The sequence below is a fragment of the Magallana gigas genome, chromosome 9 (assembly GCF_963853765.1).
Source record: "Magallana gigas chromosome 9, xbMagGiga1.1, whole genome shotgun sequence".
NCBI classification, from domain to species: Eukaryota; Metazoa; Mollusca; class Bivalvia; order Ostreida; family Ostreidae; genus Magallana; species Magallana gigas.
The window spans coordinates 32285344-32308072 of NC_088861.1; the positions used below are offsets into that span (position 1 = coordinate 32285344).

Genomic DNA, 22729 nt, shown 5'->3' on the forward strand with positions numbered 1-22729 from the left:
ATTGGAATAAAAGTTTTATAACTTTGGGTTCCTTGCGGCGGTAAAAGTTTTAAAACAAAGCCGAAGTGTTTTGGTTAAGGCAAGTCACCGAGTTGCATTTAACAATGATGACAGATGTGTGGTTCCTTCTGCACTCGCCCTAACGGACACACCGTAAAACATTATGTATATGAATAATGATTTCGGTTACTTTCTGTAAACTGCAGTAAAAATTACAATATTGTAAAGATTATTTCACAAATAATAAAATCATTCTGAAAAACTATTATCTATAAGGTCATTTTTCTACAGGGATCACTTTTCTTCATGTAGATTTTGCTCATGTTTACTTATCCTTCAGGCGAAGGGTCATTTTCTGCGGAGAATAATGACCGGGAGGATGGTCTCAAAATTCTACTTAGAAGAATGACCCCCGGTCGTTATTCTACGGGGTCATTATTCTACTATACACCGGTGCATTTTATAGATGGCCATTACCTTCTACAGATGAAAAGCAGATTCGTGTTGTACAACAGGTGGTTGGAGTAAATAAACTGAAGTCGTTTATTAAAAACGAACCTCAGAATGGTGGATTAAAAGAACATTTAAGTAATCATAGTGGAAAACGTGCGTGTGCTACGCAGTTGTACATGAATGGAGTATCTGAGCAGAAAATCAAGTGACGCACTGGTCATGGGGCCGAGAAAAGTGTAAAAAGTAGAAGAGAAGCAGTGAACAGATCGACATGGACGTGTCAAAGATCTTGGATCCACATATGAACAAACCAGCGTGTGATACCGATCTCCCGAGAGAGAAAGTTAAATCTGAACGTTTTACATGTGAAAACATTCTCCAGGATCTCACAAATTCAAACAAAGCCTTTTAGCTCACCTGAGTTGAAAGCTCAAGTGAGCTTTTCTGATCACATTTTGTGTGTCGTTCGTCTGTCCGTAAACCTTTCACATTTTCAACATCTTCTCAAGAACTAATGGGTCAATTTCAACCGAACTTGACACAAATCATTTTCATGCAAAGGAGATTCGAAGTTGTGAAAATAAGGGCCACATCCCTTTTCAAGGGGAGGTAATTAGAAATTAAGGAAGCAATTTGAGAAATTTCCAAAAATCTTCTTCTCAAGAACCATTAAGCTAGGAAAGCTGAACTCTGTTGTGGTAGCATCCTCAGGTATTGTAGATTCAAAGTTGTGAAAATCATGATCCCCGGAGGTAGGTTGACGCCACAATGGGGGGGGGTCGAAGTTTTATTTAGGAATATATAGAGTAAATCTTTAAAAATTTTCTTCTCAAATAATAATCAGCCAGGAAAGCTTAAACATTGTGTGGAAGCATTCTCAGGTAGTGTAAATTCACAGTTGTAATAATCATGGGGGTAGGGTGGGGCCACATTGGAGGGTCGAAATTTTGCAAAGGAATATATAGAGTAAATCTTTAAAAATCTTCTTCTCAAGAACCATTAAGCTAGGAAAGCTGAAACTTTTGTGGTAGCATCCTCAGGTATTGTAGATTCAAAGTTGTGAAAGTCATGATCCCTTGGGGTAGGGTGGGGTCACAATGGGGGTTCAAAGTTTAACATAGGAATATATAGAGTAAATCTTTAAAAATCTTCTTCTCAGAAACTAATTAGCCAGGAAAGCTGAAACGATTGTGGAAATATCTTCAGGTAGTGTAAATTCACAGTTGTGAAAATCATGATCCCCAGGGGTAGGGCGGGGCCACATTAGAGGAGGTGTTAAAGTTTCACATAGGAATATATAAAGTAAATCTTTAAAAATCTTCTCAGTAACTAATCAGCCAGGAAAGCTGAAACTTGTTTGGACGCATCTTCAGGTAGTGTAGATTCAAGGCTGTGAAAATCATGATCCTTTGGGGTAGGGTGGGGCTACATTGGGGGGTGTTTAAGTTTTACATAGGAATATACAGATTAAACCTTTAAAAATCTTCTTCTCAGAAACTTATCAGCCGGATGATTCTTTATAATTGTAAAGACTTTGGCCCCAGGACAATTTTTCGGCCCCACAAGAAGGTTTAGAGTTTGATGTAGCTTAATTTCCCATCTACATGTGTAAACAATTGTTAAGGATGCAACACTCAACATGTGATATGACTATAAAATCATCCTGTTAGAAAAGGGACTAATGATGATAAACATAAGAATATCCAGTGGGGAAAATGAATTTTATTTATACAGGATCTACATGTATTATTGTACATTGTCCAGATAGTTTGTATTATGACTCCATTAAGCTGATTTTATCATACCTATTGTTCCTCAGGTGAGAAATGTGGCCCATGGGCCTCTTGTTTGCCAATTGGAACTCCAAATCTAGCATTGGAAATTAAATTCAAAACACCTGCATAATTTTTTTGGGGGGAGGGGTTTGCCAATCAGCTACATTAAAGTTTGTTTATCGATTTATACATGTTTTTTTTCTGCTTAAGGTTGTCAGTATAATCCAAAAAGAACATGTAGCAATATTTTATCAGTGATTTATCTCGGGTACAGAACTCTTGTACTTCATTTGCATAAGAAACGTCCATCCAAAATGTTCTACATCGTTGATACAGCACAGACAAATCTTATAGTAAAGGTAACCAAGACGTGTCACAATGGGAAATTAACACCCTCATTTCTCACGGCATCTTAGGTATACCCTCCACAGAATTCCAAAAATGCATGGAAGATTAAATCACGATTTCATGCAATGTTTAATACATTCTATTTTGAAACATGTTTTTAGAAGTCTAATGTGATCAATAAAATATGATAGAAACTTTAGAAACGGAAAAATAATTACATGAATAATGAGCAGACATAACGCTTCGAGTTCCGGGTTTATTTTGAGGGAAACGTTGCTTTTAATTTACTGACATGAACTTCATAATATACAACTGATTACAGTTTATATCCGCTTGTTTGGACTTAAAGTGCCTAAAATGGGTTGTTAATTTAAAAAAAAAAATTAGTATCAATGTTTATTAGACATTAAAGTACTTAGTATCAAACCACATTTAAACATTTTCAAATGCACTTAAACTTAAACTTTATTACATTGTAATTATTAGATTTTGTAATACAAGAATTTACAAATTTATGTATATGACAATTTTTTTAACAATGAAAACACTGCTTTCGCCCCAACAATACGTCATTTGAATTAACTGGACACAACAATCCAAAATCGATTCGTAGTGTCATCACAGACAAAAACATGAGAAAATGTAAATATTTCATGATAAAGTCTTCAACACTGTAACACCAAAAACATTATGTGTGTTATTAAAACTTAGAGAAGCAAGGTCAATGTTAATAAATGTCATGTTTATAAAGTTAACATACATGTGCAATTTCCACATTTTCATACGTTGAATTTTTTCCGGGTATATTCCTTGTGTTCTCCATTGCGATATTTCTTTTCGGTCTTCGTCGATCAGACACACAAATTGCTGAGTGAATACATATTAATATAATGTCAACGCCACCAAAGAGTATTATTAAAACATGTAAGGTTTTATTAGAAGCAGGAATGCGTGTACCAATTGTGCTGCTTGTTACATCTGACTGGACCTTTAAAAGTGTCTCCGTTTTATTCATTACATTGCTGAAAGTTTGGTTGGGTGCATTGGATAGTGTATCTAGAGGTGCTAAAAATGAAAATATTTAGGTACAAATAATATTAAGATTAATAAATGGCAACATTTTTACTTTAAAATTACTCCACAGAATATCTGCCTGAATTGTAAAATACCTGATGTGATTGTTCTACATCCTGTTGATACATCACACGTGTCATTGCTACAGTCACAATATCCCTGGCATCGGTATCCATATAAAGGATAAGGACAGCTAAGTGTACAATTCAGTCCACTGTATCCTGGCATACATACTTTTAATTAAAACAAACTTCTTGATTTACATGTTTTACAGTGGAACTTTACTGCTGTTCTATTGAATAGTGAAGATTACATTGAAGATTACATTGACAATTATAATGGCGATAACTCAAATGTTTTTATTGCATTTGAATAATTTGACTTACGTTCGCATCTGGTGGTCGCCGTGTTAAACAAATAGCCTTCACAACATCCTTTAAAGTTCCTTTCAGTAAAAGAATATATCTTCAAAATATTTAATATTTTGCAGAAAAAACAAAAGATAATAATTAATACAATTTAAATTAAATGTTCTCCATTTTATTAGAACATTTTGTATCACTTAGAATAATCCAAATGTAACCAAAACAAATGAACTCGTCTTACTCTTTACATTCTGGGATAGCTTCGCAATCATTGCTGGAAATGTTTATCATCAGAAACATCAATGTCAAACTGTTATACACTAATGTGCAATTCATCACAGTTGCAGACAGACCATATTGTTATATCAAAGAGGTCTGTTATATCGAAGAGACTACCTAAATTAAAGCAAATGTTCTAGGATCATAGAATAAAAAGTCATTCAATGTTCATAAAACTTCCTCCTTCCTGTTTTTACGATTTATTCAATACATGTAACATACATTTGTGTCACTAAAATCCTGCGTTAAATCGAAAGGTTAGGCAAATAAAGAAGAGATGAAATGATTATATTTTCAAGAAACATGATGTTGACCACTATTTTGTTTTTCTTAACTTTATGATCAACATATCGGGAGGTTAACATTAATGTGTTTTTAAAATATGGAAGCTTGTCCAGCTTTATGATGCACAAATAAGCGAGTGAAGTGGAACATGTTTTTTTAAATGTATTTTTTATCTTTATTTATTTATTTATTAATTTATTCATTTATATTTTAATTTATTTATTGCGATACCAAACCTCTGCTTAATGGTTTAGCAAGGTCAAAGGGAAATACTGCGACATTAAAACCTCAAAAAAGGGCTAACATTGTAACAACACTTGAGTTGAGGTTTAAGGTATTGTATGACCATGCATACTATAAGTTTAACACTGATTTTTATAAGTATACATCTAGTTGATGCAGTGCGATACATGTGCCATATGTGCATGTTATTATGAATAGAATATTGTTTATTATTCTTTATTTAATTATGCTAGCAAGGTATGATAAAAAAATATGTATGTCCAATCTTTGAAATGTTTTTCTTTCAAATATATTGTATTGCATGATATCGAAAGCTACCTTCAAACCAACATTTTTTCACACAAAACAAATTCTCTTTTCTAACCTGTTACATGTACCTCCAACAAAACAAATTGCATTTGGCGATATGCCGTCAATCTGGACTGTCTGAGATGATTAAAATTGTACATCAATGCTACACAAATTAAAATAAATGTTTGTCAAATTGATTTTTTTATGCATTTATTTTTACACTAGAAAATTTATTAAAGTGGTTTTGCTGAAGTCACCGAGATGCCTCAATGCACGTGCAGGGGAATTAACACTGTCCACATAACAACACCAGAGGCTTGTTCAACAGAGCGAGTGCTCGCCAGCTTTTGTCAAAATTCATGTTGCAGGTAAAGGGAATTTCGGAGAGCGTCTGCGAGTGTTCGGTCTGTTGAATTAAAACGCCTCAGCTTTTACAGCTAATGATGAGATTATAAGATAGAGTCTGTATTGAATACAAACTTAAGTCTATTTATGTTACTATAAATGTCTTATACCTAACCTTTCCTTTTAAATAAAAGTTATTTAAGGAATAATGAATCATTCTGTTAGTATTATGAGATAATAATATTAGTCGGGGCATAATCAAGATCAAAGAGAAAATTTAAAATCATTTATATCCTCAAACTTGTATGTTGTGTCGTTGCATTAACGCATAGCCATTGTAGCGAATCTTCACAGCGGCACACTAATTAAGGAAGAAAGAATGAATGATGTATTACAATGAGAGAAGGATTGTCAGGAAAAAGTTATTTCCTTATAAAAGATCCCTCCCTCTGCTGGATATAATTCTGTATCAGATCAAGTTGCATTAATTCAGTAAATTTAATTAATTCGTTGGATAAAAATCATCCTGTATTCATTCTGCTTTTTTCGAATCATGTGTGACAATTACAAATGATTCATTTCTTATTAAAACTCTTTTTCTTTATCAAAATTCTGCGATTTATATCTGAACTTCTAAAGGTTGGCAAAGAATAAAAATATATAACATTAAATTTAAAAGAATAACTGCACACATACATGCTAACATGCTTAATTTAATCAAATGTCGATTCGGAAAAAAATATTTTCTAAAAATATATTTTTCAGAATATTTTTGACTTACTGTTGGGACATTTCCAAATAAATAATCAAAGTAGATGTTCAATTTTCATGATGTATACCTACTTGAACCATGATACATACCATTTGAAGGGGATATACATGAAGTTGCACACAAAGTATCAAACTAATGATAGTGAAAGTATTATTGCATGTCATAATATATATATATATATATATATATATATATATATATATATATATATATATATATATATATATATATATATATATATATATACCTGACTTATGCATTTGGTAGACCGATTGTATTATTTTATCTTTATTAGGGAGACCAGTAGATTAGGGAGACATATTTTGGTCTCCGTATTATTTTGACCTTGTCTAAAATGTAATTGGCTTATCTTTAAATGAATGAACGGTGTGTCTTTGCCTAAAATGCATCAATGTGTCTATTATTTGACATCCAATAGTTGCCTTTTGTCTATATTTTTTCGTAAAAAGGAATTCAATCTGCCTCCATCGTATAATTAGCAATGACTATTTTTCTGCATTTAGGAGACCAACGAAAACTTGCAATATTGCAAAAAATCTAACATATATAATTTGTTTAGCCTTTAATTATTCTAAATGAACTTGTTTTCAAAATACTTTTTCACTTTTTATGTATAAAGCCTAACTAGAAAAAAAGTCGTTAATTTCTTGACCATGTTTGAACATTTGGCAAGTGCTCTCCGCCATTTGTTCCGAGTACTCTCGGAACGTCTCGGGTTAAAACAATGGACCTTTTAACGCCAGCGTGTTGCCTTTTAGGAATCAAAGCCATTTTATGGTAAGTACTTTTGATAATCCTACTACAATTGAACAAAGTAATGTTTTTATGAAGTTTTTTTTTTAAAATATTCAAATAAAATAGGGCGATAATGTGTGCAACTTGACTATTTTACACCAAATGTTGATTAATCTTCGAGGACATTCGAAACGAAGTTAACAATAAAAGCATGATTTTCATTTCCACTGTACGTTTGATGTATATGGGCAGCGGAAAGGGCAAAAAATACATTTTTACAAACTCAACGATAAACTAAATTCAGCAATCTAAAATAATATTATCAATGACCATAAATGCAAAACAAACAGTCTTCTTTGCAAAATAAATGTACATAAAAATCAACCAAAGGTATTTAAATACAAATCAAACACAAAAGGTAAAACCAACAGACATAAATGTAAAACGAACATACATCAACATGAAACAAGCGGACGCACAAATAAACGCCAGGTGGCGTTTTTTGGGAAGCAATTTACGTCATCGATTATTGGAATCCGGGATGGTTCGCACCTGTTTTGTTTCGCCCTGAGATGTTTCGCACCTGCCTCGGAGCGAAACATCTCACTGTATTTAGATATTTTTCTCGTATTACCATTCCTCTGAAATTAATTGTTACCTATACAATAATTGAAATATGTTTTTAAAAAAAACTATTGAAACAGTGCTTGTCTTTATTCATGCACGGCCAAGAGAGCGTTCTTGCTTGGTTAGGATTTTTATTTACTAATTTTATTAAGCCATGTCGTTTTATATGGTTAAGAACAAGAGGTGTGAACTGTGTTGTAATAACATTTATAGCCTGTCTTTCACTTGAGAATTACCTGTATTTTTATAATGAAAAATTTGGGAATGTTAATTACAAATGTAAAATATTATATTGTTAGCATAGCTCTGTTTTGGGGATCATTTAATTACATAAATTATCAGCTTGAACTTAACATTACCCCCCCCCTCCCCTGTATCCATTTTTTATGGAATTATCCATTCAAACTCGTTAAATATTTTATTTTTATCCGACTTTTTTTTATTCTATAAATTGTTTATTTACCGGATGGCAGTAAATACAAAATTTACAAAGATGTCAAGTTGTAAATTTTGCATTACTTCCACCCAGTAAAATTAAAGTGATACGAAATGCAACAAATGACTGACAAAGGGGGGGGGAGGGGGGGGGGGGCTAGACTGATCCTCAGAAATATTGAGAGAGAAAAACCTAATTCCCAAAATCATAAAAATCCTAATCCGTGGGGGAGGGGGGTGAGGGTGGGGGGAGTAAAACTATGCTTCCAAAAGAAAAAATCTAACCTACATTAAAAATTATTTTCCCCTAATCATGAAAATCTTAATCCGTGGTGGGGGTGGGGGTGGGGGTGGGGGGGGGGGCTAGTATGCCTAAGACTCCAACTTCTCAATCTTTCAAGGTACATTAAGGAACAATTATATTTCCTGCGAGAAAAAGTGGGGGGGGGGGGGCTGAACAGTCTACTCTGCTATGTGCCTAATGGTTAGGTCTAACTTTGCAAAAAGCCCCCCCCCCCCCCCCCCCCCCCCGGTTCCGAAGCCTATGTGTCGATAAGCTTGAAGTATTCTGATACATGCACTTAATTTTAATTCACAATGTACATATGTCTTGTAGCATTTTAAAAATGTTTTTTTTCAGATATTTGTATATCATCATGTTTATGGGTAACAAATAAATGACTTTTTTTTTATATAAGACTGTACAATATTTGATTATACATATGTTTTCATCCAAATATGAAATTTGGAACAAATGTACGAGTATAAACAGGTCATTAAAATATTATTTATAATTTTAAATAAATCATAATAAATAAATGGGAATGGAAATAATATTTAACCCCACTTTTGCTATAAGAATAAGACTGGTAAAAATCGTAGTTAAATAGTGGATGCAGTTGGGTAATGTAAAGTTCAAGCAGATACCGGTAATTTATGTAATTAAATGGTCCCCAAAATAGATCTATGCTAACTATATATACATGTACATTTCTAATTAAATCAACACTCCATTACATTACATTATAATACAGTCAGATGGTTTGCTCCGAGGCAGGTGCGAAACATTGACGTGGGAAACATCTCAGGGCGAAACAGAATAGGTGCGAACCATCCCGGATTCCAATAATCGATGACGTAAATTGCTTCCCAAAAAACGCCACCTGGCGTTTATTTGTGCGTCCGCTTGTTTCATGTTGATGTATGTTCGTTTTACATTTATGTCTGTTGGTTTTACTTTTTGTGTTTGATTTGTATTTAAATACCTTTGGTTGATTTTTTTGTACATTTATTTTGCAAAGAAGACTGTTTGTTTTGCATTTATGGTCATTGATAATATTATTTTAGATTGCTGAATTTAGTTTGTCGTTGATTTTGTAAAAATGTATTTTTTGCCCTTTCCGCTGCCCATAGATGTACTATGTAATTCAAGGATTTATCAGTACCTTCTCCAGAGCAAAAGTCGTCCCCATTCCCAATTGGAAATAAGTTCACTTCAGCAGCTGTCCAAATTATGATCCCAATTAGTATAGCAGTATTTTTCCCCAACTGGTAAATAGTTCTTATGTTTATTTCTTATCAAAAAATACTTCGTAAAATAACCAGAATGTCCATAAATGTTCAGTATTAACAAATGATTAAACCCATTTAGCAAAACTGCAGTCATAAAAGTTTCCAAACACGCTGTAAACATCGCCAACTTTTAATCCGATTTTCCTCTGTTTTTCTAAAACATCGTTATTTTGTGGTATACAGTACAGTACTGTAAATGGTACATGTTTTTTTTTTTCACACACTAGACTGATATAAAAGTAAAAGGTAAATGTTATGAAATATTTCAAACAGAAAAATACATTCTCAATTAATTTAAAAGGGGATGTTGATAAATTCTTAATAATGTAATACTTTTATGACCAGTGTTGAAGGTGTTTATTTCAGGGAAAAAGACTTGTTCTAATAACTAAATATAGGAATATTATACATATATCTATATTGTGAAGTTAATTAGATTCTATTCAATTAAAGTCTAGCTCTTTGATTTTCCATTATGATAATAAATTCAGAAATCATGATGTATGCAACATATGATTTCTCCCAACTGCATGAAATTGTCGATACAATTTTCCCAATTCCAAAAAAATTGGCATTTTCAAAATAAAAAAAGGCTGAAAAATCCCTGTAATTATATAGCTAGTTTATTGAAAATGGACAGAAAAGTTAACCGAAGAATGTCGCTTTATGTAAATAGATCGACATGAAGAATTTTCTATATTACAGTTATATCATTATGTACCAGTAATATTGTTTTAAATTAATTATGTACGTAATGTAGATATATGTACATGTACCCCTTGTTACCTAAATGAATTAAAAGCAAATTAAGATCAGTTGCTCTTTTTCACTTGTATAGTGGAAAGATAGCCGACTATTCTATGTACGAATTGACTTATTATAGGTAAGATAGTCAGGCCTCCATGTTTACAACCGGGATGCTCACCCCACATTTACAATTGTGACCCACATTTACAAATGTGACATCATAGTATCACTCTCGTTTGGCTTTTCGGATATTATCAGGTTTGTAAAAATTTTGGCTTTTGATGATTAATAATAATGTAAACAATGTGTCTGCAGATTCCCGTTGGGCTGAGTGTGATCTGTTGACCAGGCAAAACATTTATGTCTTGATTACACAGCGTTGTGCACAATGTGCTCTCAAGAACATTCAATCCAGAAGCATGACCAATGTAGCAACACTTTTAAAACTACTTTTTGATACTTGTATTAATTTTAATGTTTATGCACACCCGGGGCGCCCTTCCCCCTGTAATTGTTGATTTATTAGAATAACATGACATGTTTCATACATGATAGCATTAGAAATGGTCGATGGTTGTAAATATTTTGTTGTTTACCAATTTAATGTATGTTCTCACTAGAACATGCACATATGATATATGGTAGACTATTATCACATTCAACTCTCTCTCTCTCTCTCTCTCTCTCTCTCTCTCTCTCTACAGTAGCGATTCATCTTATGACCTTTAAAAATCATGCACCTGCACTCTTGCGAGTATACAAAATGTTGTAAAATGTTCGTATTATATATTGTTCGTGCATTGCACTGCGATGATTTGGATCGCATTCAGTCGCGTCTGAATAGTGTGCATGTCCACAATTTTTAAGGAGACTTGATGCAAGCACTAAAACGCATGCAACAAATGCGAGACCTCATGCAATATATGAGAGAGCTCGTGCGAATCTAAAACATTCCGATCGCAAAGAGTTGTAAAGTGCTCGTACGCCAATTGTGAATGGGGCTTAATGTAAATGTTTATGAATCCAAAAGTTTTCTTTGCATATAAACAATGCTTTCACACAGGTGCTTGTGGTTTTAATGTAGGTTTTGGAGTTATTAGCACAACCAGTCATGTCAGTGGAGATTTTCTCCTGCAGGAGAAACATTAAAAGGACAGGATGGGGAGGAGAGACTGAAGACAAAATATTTATCTATAAATATAATGGAAAAGAACTTTGGTAATACGATTTATACATATTTACATGAAGCTGGAGGTATGTAGCTCCTGATGTAAAAAAAAAAATTGAAGCAACGTTTATCCAAATTTTTTTTTCAGACCAGGAGATACAGACCTGCAGCTAAATGTAATATTTTAACATTTATGTATGGCAGTAATGTTTCTAGAAATAACTATAAACAATTCTAATTAAGTCAAGCAAAAATACCAGTAATTATATGCTTCTTATTTAAGGTTTGATTTCTTTTTATGTACACTGTAGTATTGATGCTGTCAGGAGTGAACAACCATACATGTATCTGCCAGTTTGTAAATGATGGCAAGGATGATGCAAACTCCACCATAAACTCAGAGTGTTTAATGGAAGGGAATACCTATGATTGTTTGCTAAGAGAGACATTGTGGTTGGGGAAGAGATACTTCATGTATATGACTATGGTTGTGATGGGAAAAGCTTGCAGTGGCGCAGCAAGGTAGGAAAATGGTTGGATTAATTATACACAAAAAATAATTATTAAGAGAGAGTTTAGTGATTTACAATCAGGCTTTGGATATCTTGTTATCTGGCTTTGGTTTTGTTTTTGCATTTTTTCGTACATTGATTTGTTTTAAACTAATCTAAAAAATAGGTTTTTCTCAAGAATTTAAAAAGTATCAGAATAGATAATTTATATGTTTTTTTTGAAAAACAAGCCTAAAACTTCTGTTAGTGTTGTTAAATAGGTTAAAAATCGTGATCAATTAATCAGCAGAATTGGTTGTCTCTTGCCATCTGATGATCGGTCAATAATCGAATCGGTAACAAATTATATTAAATTCAATAATATGGGGCACTAAATTTTATGCTATGTATAATCTAAAATATATAAGTGCTATTTTCACTTCCTTTTAAAAGCTTATAAGACTTTTGCTGTATTTTTATTAGGTAGAATGTTGCACATCTTTTGAGATTGAAGAAAACCCCCAGCTCACAACAGTTTTCATTTCATTCAATACAGATTAGAAAACAAAATGATAGGTATAATATTAATGTAATAAACCCAGACTGAGTATAATTGATTATAAAATCTAAAATCGATTATGATAAATCGACAACCTTTTCAACTGATCATTAATTGAAATTCAATCATCGTGACAACACTAGCCCCTGTTCATGTACATGTTTTTACCGGTACTAGTTTTGATTGATTTCAGAAAAGGCTGTGATCCTTTTGATTTTGGTAATGGTTTTGTTAGGTTTTATTTCACTTTATTTTGTTTATAGTTGTTTTATTTTCTTTCAATTTTAACATTATATACGGTTCTTGTGCTGACCTGAATAGATTTATTTTGTTTTCATTATCAAGCACTATTAAATTAAAAGCTTGAAAGAGGTGTCCAGTTGTGCAGTGGACAATGCACCTGCTTATCACCACTGCGACCCAAGTTTAATCCCCATGATCGACAGTTGTTGTATATGATAGGGTACATTGGTCGCCTGCTTGGACACGTGGGTTTTCTCCAGTCACCCCAACTTCTTCCCACATCATGACCCACTCGCGCTAACATCGATGCCAACAAAAAGCTATTAATATAAGTCAGTGTGCATTGTGAATCTGTCACTAATGTGGAGGGTCTCCTTTGCAGAAAAAAATTGTTTTTTGTTAGATAAATTACAAAATCTGTTTCTGTAGTAAATATGTATATTTTGCAAATTTTTTACAGAATGTACTTCTTGAAAAATATACATTTACATAGAATTATCAGATTTGGTAGGTTAGTTAATTTAAGCATCAATCTGAATTGGAATTCATTTTTCACTGAATAATGGTACAGTCTTGTTTTTGTACCATGGCTGAAAAGTTTGATTTAGTCAGTGGTCTGTTGTCAGATTTATAAAAAAGAAACATCAATTACCAAATGTGGTAAACTAATAATTGATGAATGTTTATGAAAGAAAATTTCATAATTTATAATATTGTTTTAATTTCTTTCAGTTCCCTCTGATGTGGATTCTGACCCATTTAGTGTATCAAACTACTCGCCAAGTTCTGATTCTGAATCAGATGAAAATAAGAAGGTTTTGGGTAATGTTATTATTTAAAGAATAATTTTGCATCTGCAGTCCATTTTCACTTTGCAAAAAATACCTGAAAGAACAAGAGGCTGAGAGCCCAGTCATTTTAATTCAGACTAAAGTAAATCCATTTATATTAACTAGATATACTTTGAAATGTAGTTGTGTATAACAATCTACATGTTGATCTGGTCTCCCTAATGCTGTGATAATGCATTAGATTTACATGATATGAGTGGAATGTACTGGATGTAATATATTTGTAACAGTTATATTTATTTTGTTTAATCAATAGGAATAAAATTTGCAATGATTTAAAAAAGTAAACGTAGAAGCTTGTATTTACAATACAATATATTGGTATTTTTACAGAGTCCACCCCAAATTCATTGAGAGCTAGCCGCAACACAATGGAAAAACAGGGCATCTTGACCCTCAGAGAAAACAGTGAGCATTTTGAAGCAGGTAAATGAATTAAATTCAATGTTGCAATGTTATTATGTTTTTAAGCAAGAAACATTAATACAGTCAGTTGGGTAGCTAGACCTGAAACGAAGTGCATGCTTAAAATGGCAGGGGGTGTGGGGGCCACCATGAGGCCCCCAGTGGGTCCAGGACAAAGCCCAGGGGGCGAAAGCCCCTGGAAGCTCATGGATTCTGACGATTTTTAACACCAAAAATTAAAGCAGAAATTGAAAGGAATGCTTACTATTTAAGCCTATTTTTAGGCAGTTAAAATTGTTTTGGCTATAGTTTAGGCATAAAATAAAATCACAAAACTTATTAAAAGTTGAAAGAAGAATTTTTTTTGGACATTTGCCTTTGACCCACTCAAAGCTTTTATTCTTAAGTTCATTTTCACATAGTTTGTGGTAATGAATATCTCAATAAAGCTGTGATATTCTATCGGGGAAATTTAAAATGTGTAAAACTAAGTTCAACTGCAAAATAAATATTTGCCTTTTTAGGTACATGCATTGTGTACTGTTTCTTTAATATGGTACTTTAAGACCATATTGTGTGGCTATATTTGGTGCTTAATACGTCTTTGTTTAGCATTGATTTCGGATAAAGTAGGACCGAGTGACGGAAACGGGCTGATGGAATAACTAAGTATGGACCTTAATACTTGAATTCTTTTTTTATATTTTTTTTCTCTTTATTTATTTTTTTACTGATTTGTCCCCCAAATGATGTGCATGCTCAGGCATATAAGCATACATGGTAGCTACGCCACTGGCAGTGTACAATTTACTACTCAAGTCTAAGATTGCTCGTGATCTTGGGGCTTGGTCTCCCTAATGCTGTGATAATGCATTTGATTTCCATGATATGAGTGGAATGTAATGGATGTAATATATTTGTTATACTTATAAGTACATGTATAAGTCATTGGGAATAAGTTTTGCAAAGAGATAAAGAAGTAAACTTAGAAGCATGTATTTATGATACAATATATTGGTACTTTTTTACAGAGCCCACCCCAGTTTCATTGAGATCTAGATGCAACACAATGGAAAAACAGGACAGCTTGACCCTAAGGTAAAGCAGTGAGCGGAGGTTGACAATGGTTTTCGAGGGGTGTCAATTTCAATAGATACCCTCCCAAACAGGCACTATTCATTTTATTTTACTGAATGTCTTATTTCTAAAGAAAATTTTACTGCTTTTATTTAGAAATGAAGTAAATTCTACGACAAACCGTACGCTCATAATTTAAGCGCATGTAACAGTTCGTTGTGTTACCAATTGCCAAGTGTGTTGCTAACGCTGAGGGTAATAGAACGGATTACCAACTGCGTCTAAACCAATCAGATTTCAGTATTTAACATTTAACATGAAAGTATAATAAAATTGTTTGTCTGGTCTCCCTAATGCTGTGATAATGCATTAGATTTCCATGATATTAGTGGAATGTAATGGATGTAATATATTTGTTATATTTATTTTTATTAATCATTAGGAATAAACTTAGCAATGATATAAAGAAGTAAACTTAGAGACTTGAAATTGCAATACAATATATTGGTACTTTTTACAGAGTCCACCCCAAATTCATTGAGATCTAGCCGCAACACAATGGGAAAACGGGACATCTTGACCCACAGAGAAAACACTGAGTATTTTGAACAAGGTAAATGAATTAAACTAAATGTTGCAATGTTATTATGTGATCCTGGGGCTTGGTCTCCTTAATGCTGGGATAATGTATTTGATTTCCATGATATGAGTGGAATGTAATGGATGTACCGGTAATATATTTGTAATATTTATTTTAATTAGTCATAAGGAATAAAATTTGCAATGATTTAAAAAGTAAATGTTGAAACTTGTATTTACAATACAATATATTAGTACTTTTATACAGAGTCCACCACAGATTTATTGAGAGCTAGCCGCAACGCAATGGAAAAACAGGACATCTTGAACCTCAGAGAAAACAGTGAGCATTTTGAACAAAGTAAATGAATTAGAATCAAAGTTGCAACGTTATTATGTATAACAATTAACATGTTTGTCTGGTCTCCCTAATGCTGTGATAATGCATTTGATTTCCATGATATGAGTGGAATGTAATGGATGTAATAAATTCTCCTATATGTAATAATATTCCTAAATATAAATACACTGTGTTAGAGTAAAATCCCAAGAGATCCGAATATCAACATGGTGTGTAATTTTGAAGCGAGCAAAAAAGTGTTGATTCCTTCAATAATATGAATTAAATATTTAGATGAAAAGTATTTACAGCCTCAGAATGGTTTGTTATGAATAATTTGACTGTTATTTTCAATACAACTTCATTATTTTTCTCAAAAATCGATTCGGAGCGATTCTGCAATTTTCTGCTACATTACGGGTATATGGGAGGCATTCCTGTCAGATTATTATAACTAAGCAGAGTGTAGTGAAATTAATAGCATTATTGTAGGCTTAAAGCTTGGTTCTGTAATTGTAAACAATACGGTGCGTCGATGTAGTGAATGTCCGATATCATATGCAATGTCAACCCGTGCACGCACGGGTCAAAGTCTAGTAAGAATAATTAATTTTGACTTGTGAAAGAAAGTAATCATTTTAAGATTGATAAAGCCACAAAAGGGGCAACTGTTTCTTTAAAAGATTTCTTGTTTTAAACTTTATTTATGCAATAACGATTCTTTGATCTTTTGCAGTTCCATACCATTGTTTTCCCTCTCTCAGTTCCTGTGATGAAAGAAGTCAACTTGATAGGTTTGTTTCAATCTATTTTGTGAATGTTTTTCTTGTTTGATAATAGGATAGTCATACATATGTAGCTGCAACAATGTAGCCCTCTCCGATTTTTTATAACTGATGTTTACTCCCCCCCCCTCCCCCCCAAAAAAAACCAAAAAAAAAAAAACAGGAGAGGGCTACATTATTGCAGCTAGGTGTTAGGCTTCTGGCTTTTGAATGACAATGTATAGATGGAGTTATTTCCTTGTGACTTGTGACAGAGGCTGTAGTGCACAATTCCATTTGACTTTCAAGAAATGTTCAGATAGTAATGAAAATGTAAAGTGTTTAATAACATTTGCTGAGTACCACTTTCAATACTGTAAAAGGGATTATTTACATGTAAGGGAAAATTTACACTTAAGCTGAAAACTGGGTAAAATACCCCCACATTTGCATATGGGCAGTGCTTTAGTGTGGTAAATCACTGTGTATGTTTTTCTTTTTCTTTTTTCTTCATTAAATAATTTTTGTATTTGTATACATTTTTGAAATTTTATCTAAAAGGGTGAGTGTCGGAGTTACATGTGCACAATCCTAAAGGTCCAAGTACAGCACCTGAATCACATGTGACTGAAGAAGATTTGATGTCCAAACCGTGCGAGAGTGGAAATGCAAATGCATCGGATGTTACACCACAAGGTGATCAGTCTTTTTTTTTTATTTGTGTGAATCTGTGTGTGGTAGTGGTGGTGGTGGTGGTGGGGGGGGGGGGGGGGTAATAGAAGTCATATTATTGAAATGATAAAAACTTTTCTCAATAATTTTCTTTCTTTCTTTAAGATGACAATGGTACATTGATTTGCATCGTTTAATAATTAAAACCCATCCATAATGTTTGCTCTTTTCATTACGTTTTATGCATGCCTGTCCTTAGTATTTGCAAAGTAAGATATTCGTGATATTGTTATTACAGAGTGCTTCTTTGAGATCGAAGATGATAATGGAACTAAAGTTCTTGCAAGCCCAGTTGCAGCCAAGAAGACTAAAAGCAGCTCAGGTGATATATCTTTGTTGCTTGGTCTATCTATCCACAATTTGATGAATTAGCAATTTTTAGGTCACCTGAGTTTATTGCAATCCGTTTTCGTCCGTTATCGTGCATCGTGCCTTAACAATTTTACATTTTTAACTTCTTCTTAAAAACTACAGGGCTGATTATTACCATTTTTGATGTGAGGCATCTCTATGGTGAGAGGAATCTAAATTGTAAAATTCATGGCTCTACTACCCCCAGGGCGCCACATGTGGGGCCAAATTTGCAAAAAAAGAGCCAAATTTTAAAAAATATTCTTCTCTATTCCCACACATGTTAGGAAAAAACTGGTTGCATAGTTATAATGTCCATGAAGCCCTCTACATAAATTGTGAAATTCATGGCCCCTGGGTCAGGGGTTCAGGCTCTAGAATAGGGCCAGTATGGCCATATAGTATATATGTATTTAATCTTAGAAAATCTTCTTCTCTACCCCATATATATTTGTTAAAACTAAATGCATGATTATGATGTCCATATTGTGAAATTCATGACCCCTGGGTCAGTGGTTCAGGCTCTAGGGTGGGGCCAATATGGCCATATAGTAAAAATGTATTAAATCTTAGAAAATCTTCTTTTCTACTCCCATATAAATATATATATATATATATCTGGTTATAAAGTCCATGAAGCCCTCTACCAAAATTGTGAAATTTATGACCCCCGGGTCAGGGGTTCAGGCTCTAGGGTGGGGCCAATATGGCCATATAGTAAAATGTTTTAAATCTTAAAAAATCTTCTTCTCTACTCCCACACATGTGGGCAAAAAACTGAATACATGGTTACGATGTACACTAACTCCTCTACCTAAATTGTAAAATTCATGGCCCCTGGGTCAGGGGTTCAGGACATGAGGGGGGAGGCAATATAGTGTTAATGCATATAATGTTATAACATTTTCTTCTCTATTCTCACACATCTGTATAAAAAACTGACCTATAATTATGTTTACCAGGAAGTCCTTTACTGAAATTTTAATTTTCATGTCCCCTGGAGTATGGGTTTTAACTCTAGGGCAGGGCCAAAATGGATGTATAGGTGTTATTGCATATAATGTTAAAAAATTATCCTTTTTACTCCCACACACCTGAAAGGAAACTGAATTCATGATTTTGTAGACCCGATCTTTTAAGTTTTTTGCCAAAATTGTAGGTTTCACAGTTCTTTTTGAAAGATTTCAGGCAGGGAGGTGGCCGTCATTACTAATTTATAATTTTTCTACTCCAGAATAAAACCTAATTAATTAAATGCATATATGAGACTCCTCGACAAGTTTGTGTATGGGTTATATGCTACTCAGGTGACCGTTACAGGAATAGAAACAAATTTCTCATGGAGATTTATAATGTGAAATGTTAACATCTTTTCACCATTCGGAACCCACTTGAAATACCTCATACAATTTTTCAATTATGTCATCCAGGCTATTTCATGGCCGATGCAATGCAAAATCCCTATAGGCTTTCTATTTTGGGTTGTGTATTGAAGCCTAAAGAGGTAGAGGGGGCATTTCAAAACAGATAATCTTGACATATAAGTGGATGAATGTAGTTCGAGCATGAATGTATTTATGAAAATCAAAATATTCAGCAAGAAGTAGTGGAAGCAAAAACCATACAGAGTATGGTATGCCTTGAATCTATACATAGGTATTATCCTTTTTACATGAATATGTAACAATATAATAATTCTGATTGTTCATATTATTTTTAAAATCTTTTCAAGGTAAAAGAGAAATCCAGGAGTTTTTGGAAAAACATGAAATGTATTCATTGGAACGGCTTGATGAGAGGACCAAATTTTTGAAGATTAGATCTAAAATCTTCAACGAGAGAAAAACAACAAGACTTAGGACATTTAAAAAATTAAATGAAATGAAATCAATGAAAAAGCAAACATGAATCTCATCATTTTACATATAATGTAACTGTAATGTAACAACAAGACGTAGGGCATGTATGATAATTTATTTTTAGCTCACAGAGACGAAGTTCGGGGGAACTATGCTATACTGCTGGCGTTGGCATCCGGACCTGGTAAAAGTTTTTGTTGCAGGTCCTTTATCTTAGTTATTTCTTGTCCTATCTTCACCAAACTTGCATGGATGATGCATCTGGACCTTTTTATGAACTTGAAAAACTTGGATGCTGAATCTGGGCAATGAATTTTAGATGCTGGAGGTTAAGGTTTTTGGAACAGGAAAAAGTTTTTGGTGCAGGTGGCCTTTGATAGCAATTTCTAAATTACTACTGATCCAAACTTGCATGGATGATGCATCTTAAGATACTGATGCACCTGAAAGGCTTGTATGCTGAATCTTAGCCATAGGTTTCGGATGCTGGATGAGGTTATGTTTTTTGGAACAGGTCATATATTAAATTTATTTAGTACTATTTCAAACTTGCATAGTTGATTTAACTATAATATAAATGAATTGCAAAGGTAGCTTCAGATGCAGAGCCTGATCTTCATAATCAAGGATGCTAAAAATATATCTTAGTAATGACTGGTCCTAACTTAACCAAACTTGAATTGATGATGCGTCTTATGATACTGATGCATCTGGCAGGCTTGAATGCCGAATCTGAGTCATAGGTTTTGGATGCTGGATGAGGTTTAGTTATTTTGGAACAGGTCACATGATTTATAGACAATAGCTTGCATAGTTAATTTAACTATAATATAAATGAATCATAGAGGTTGCTTCAGTTTCAGATCCCGATCTCTATTATCAAGGATGTTTAAAAAGAATATCCTACCTCACTCTAACCTGATTGATAGATGTGTTTGTTGTTAAATGATATAACATGATTCATATGATATAGTATTGTCAGATTTGATACACTATTGTTTTATATGATACAATGTTATATCATATATTATATTATAAAAAGTTAGTAGGATATTGTATCAATATTTTTGTTCATAATGATATGATATTGTATCATTATATTGTAATGTAAAGTATTTTTTATTATGATGCAATGTTGTATAAAATGATAATGTATTATATACTATTTTATCACATGCTATTGTTTCATATTATATTGCCATATTTAATATGGTATAATATGATACAATATTGTATTGTAATATATAATATCTTATCACATGATATGATATTGTATAAAATGATATTGGTTTATATAATATATTATTTTATCACATGAAATAGTATTATTTGATATTGGAATATATAATATTGTAACATATGATACGATATTGTATAAAGTGATATTGTATTATATAATATATTACTGTATCACATGATATTGTATCATATGATTTGATACAATGTTGAATCAAGTTATATTGTATCTTATGATACAATATCATATTATGTATCAAATATGATATAATATCATACAATATCATACTTAAGTATACAATATAATATTATGTGTTACAAAATTGTGATGTATTATGTGATATGACATTGTATCATATATTATGATATTGTATTATGTGATCAAATGCAATAATGTATTTAACATGACACTATGTCATATCATATGTTACAATATCATATTGCATCATTATTTATTACAGTATTTTATTTTTATTATTATATGTGTGTATCTTATATTGATATATGAAATGAACATATGAATATTATCCAATTTTTTTACATATGATATAGTAATATGATATTGTTTCGAAACAGTATCCATAGATATCCAAGATCATTAACTATGATTTTCAGGTAATATGATAAAGGTGGTCTCATAAAGGTGATGCTTTATAAAGGTGATGCCTCGTCTCGGTGCTTTGTAATCTGTGATTACCTTTGTTTCTTATAAGGCAAGAAAGTGGCCCCTAAACGTGATATGTATTGCAGACGACATCCTAATGTCTTTATGTTTGAAAATTTTGAATTTTTTTTAGCTGCATAATCCTGTTCGTCCTTTAATATTTTTTTTGCCATGCATTTGATCAGTCATTTTTGCTCCCAGAGTAACTTTTAAACTTTGTCAATTTCTTACATGTGTACTTATTATCAATGTTATTCATTTACATTTATTTATGAATGGTTCATTCAATACGTGATCTTTGATCACCTTTTTTTATTGTTACATATGAATTATGAAGAATATTAAGTAAATCAATTTTAAAAGCTTTATTTTCTTGAAATGTATGAAATTTGAAATATGAAGGTTGAAAATAGATTATGAATATTTTGATTTCATAAAGAACTATATATGATAGGAATTAAATTTGGCCCCCATAATTTGCCATTTTTTAAGTGTTTCGGGTACAATAAAAAGTTAACTTTTTTTTTAGAAGAGTTGATATAAAATATATTTTTCATATATTTATTTGATTTTTTGCTCTCAGTGGCAGTATGCGACGTCAGAAGTGACGCTATTTTTAGAATTCAATCAAAATCAGTCAAAAATTGACATTTTTCTTATATTTTTACAAATGGGAAACATAGAGCGCATGCTTGAACAAGATAAATTTTTTTGTCACTTATTAGTCTTGGCTAGATACATCTCTGATTAAAATATTTTGTTTGTTCAAGCATGCGCTCTATGTTTTCTGAAAGAAAAAGTGCTTGAAAACAAGCTGTTTTATGCTAAAAATGCAAAAATGGCGGGAAAAGGTTGTCTTTACGATGTCATATTTCTATATTGTGTGCACTTGAATCAAAATGAATAGTATGTAAACACATCACATATATATCTGAACTAAAAAATCAAAGAATTACAGTAAAATGAAGATGTTCATTTTGGGGGGCCATTTTAGGCCCATATCATATATAGTCCTTTACAGATCCTTACATACATGATTTTGT

General features: G+C 32.6%; 1 protein-coding gene and 2 long non-coding RNA genes across 19 annotated transcripts in view; 1 reads left to right on the forward strand and 2 right to left on the reverse strand.

Moving 5' to 3' along the window:
* LOC136271267 (uncharacterized) overlaps positions 1-22729 on the reverse strand; it is a 144404-nt gene that overhangs the window by 85879 nt on the left and 35796 nt on the right. The gene's annotated exons all lie outside the window — the stretch shown is intronic.
* LOC117686143 (uncharacterized) lies at positions 2819-4703 on the reverse strand. 2 transcript variants are annotated; one of them, XR_010709278.1, is made up of 4 exons: positions 4257-4703; positions 4037-4115; positions 3746-3883; positions 2819-3641 (listed from the first exon to the last, which is right to left on the reverse strand). It is a non-coding gene; the product is annotated as an uncharacterized lncRNA (long non-coding RNA). The 2 variants fall into 2 exon arrangements; XR_004599421.2 differs by having other exon boundaries at positions 4037-4095; positions 4257-4697.
* Positions 6437-20858, forward strand: LOC117682408 (uncharacterized). Of its 14 annotated transcripts, XR_010709150.1 has the most exons (13): positions 6439-7028; positions 9481-9599; positions 10504-10625; positions 11452-11585; positions 11847-12057; positions 13561-13650; positions 14013-14105; positions 15682-15774; positions 16009-16101; positions 16817-16874; positions 17406-17540; positions 17815-17898; positions 19660-20858. XR_010709150.1 is itself a non-coding variant. In XM_066070862.1 (11 exons), exons 7-11 carry the CDS (start codon positions 14051-14053, stop codon positions 17825-17827), a joined length of 312 nt encoding a protein of 103 aa, XP_065926934.1. In that variant the 5' UTR covers positions 6437-7028; positions 9481-9599; positions 10504-10625; positions 11452-11585; positions 11847-12057; positions 13561-13650; positions 14013-14050; the 3' UTR covers positions 17828-17900. The 14 variants fall into 14 exon arrangements, 1 of the variants encoding a protein (XP_065926934.1); XR_010709161.1 differs by lacking the exon at positions 17406-17540; XR_010709153.1 differs by lacking the exon at positions 11452-11585.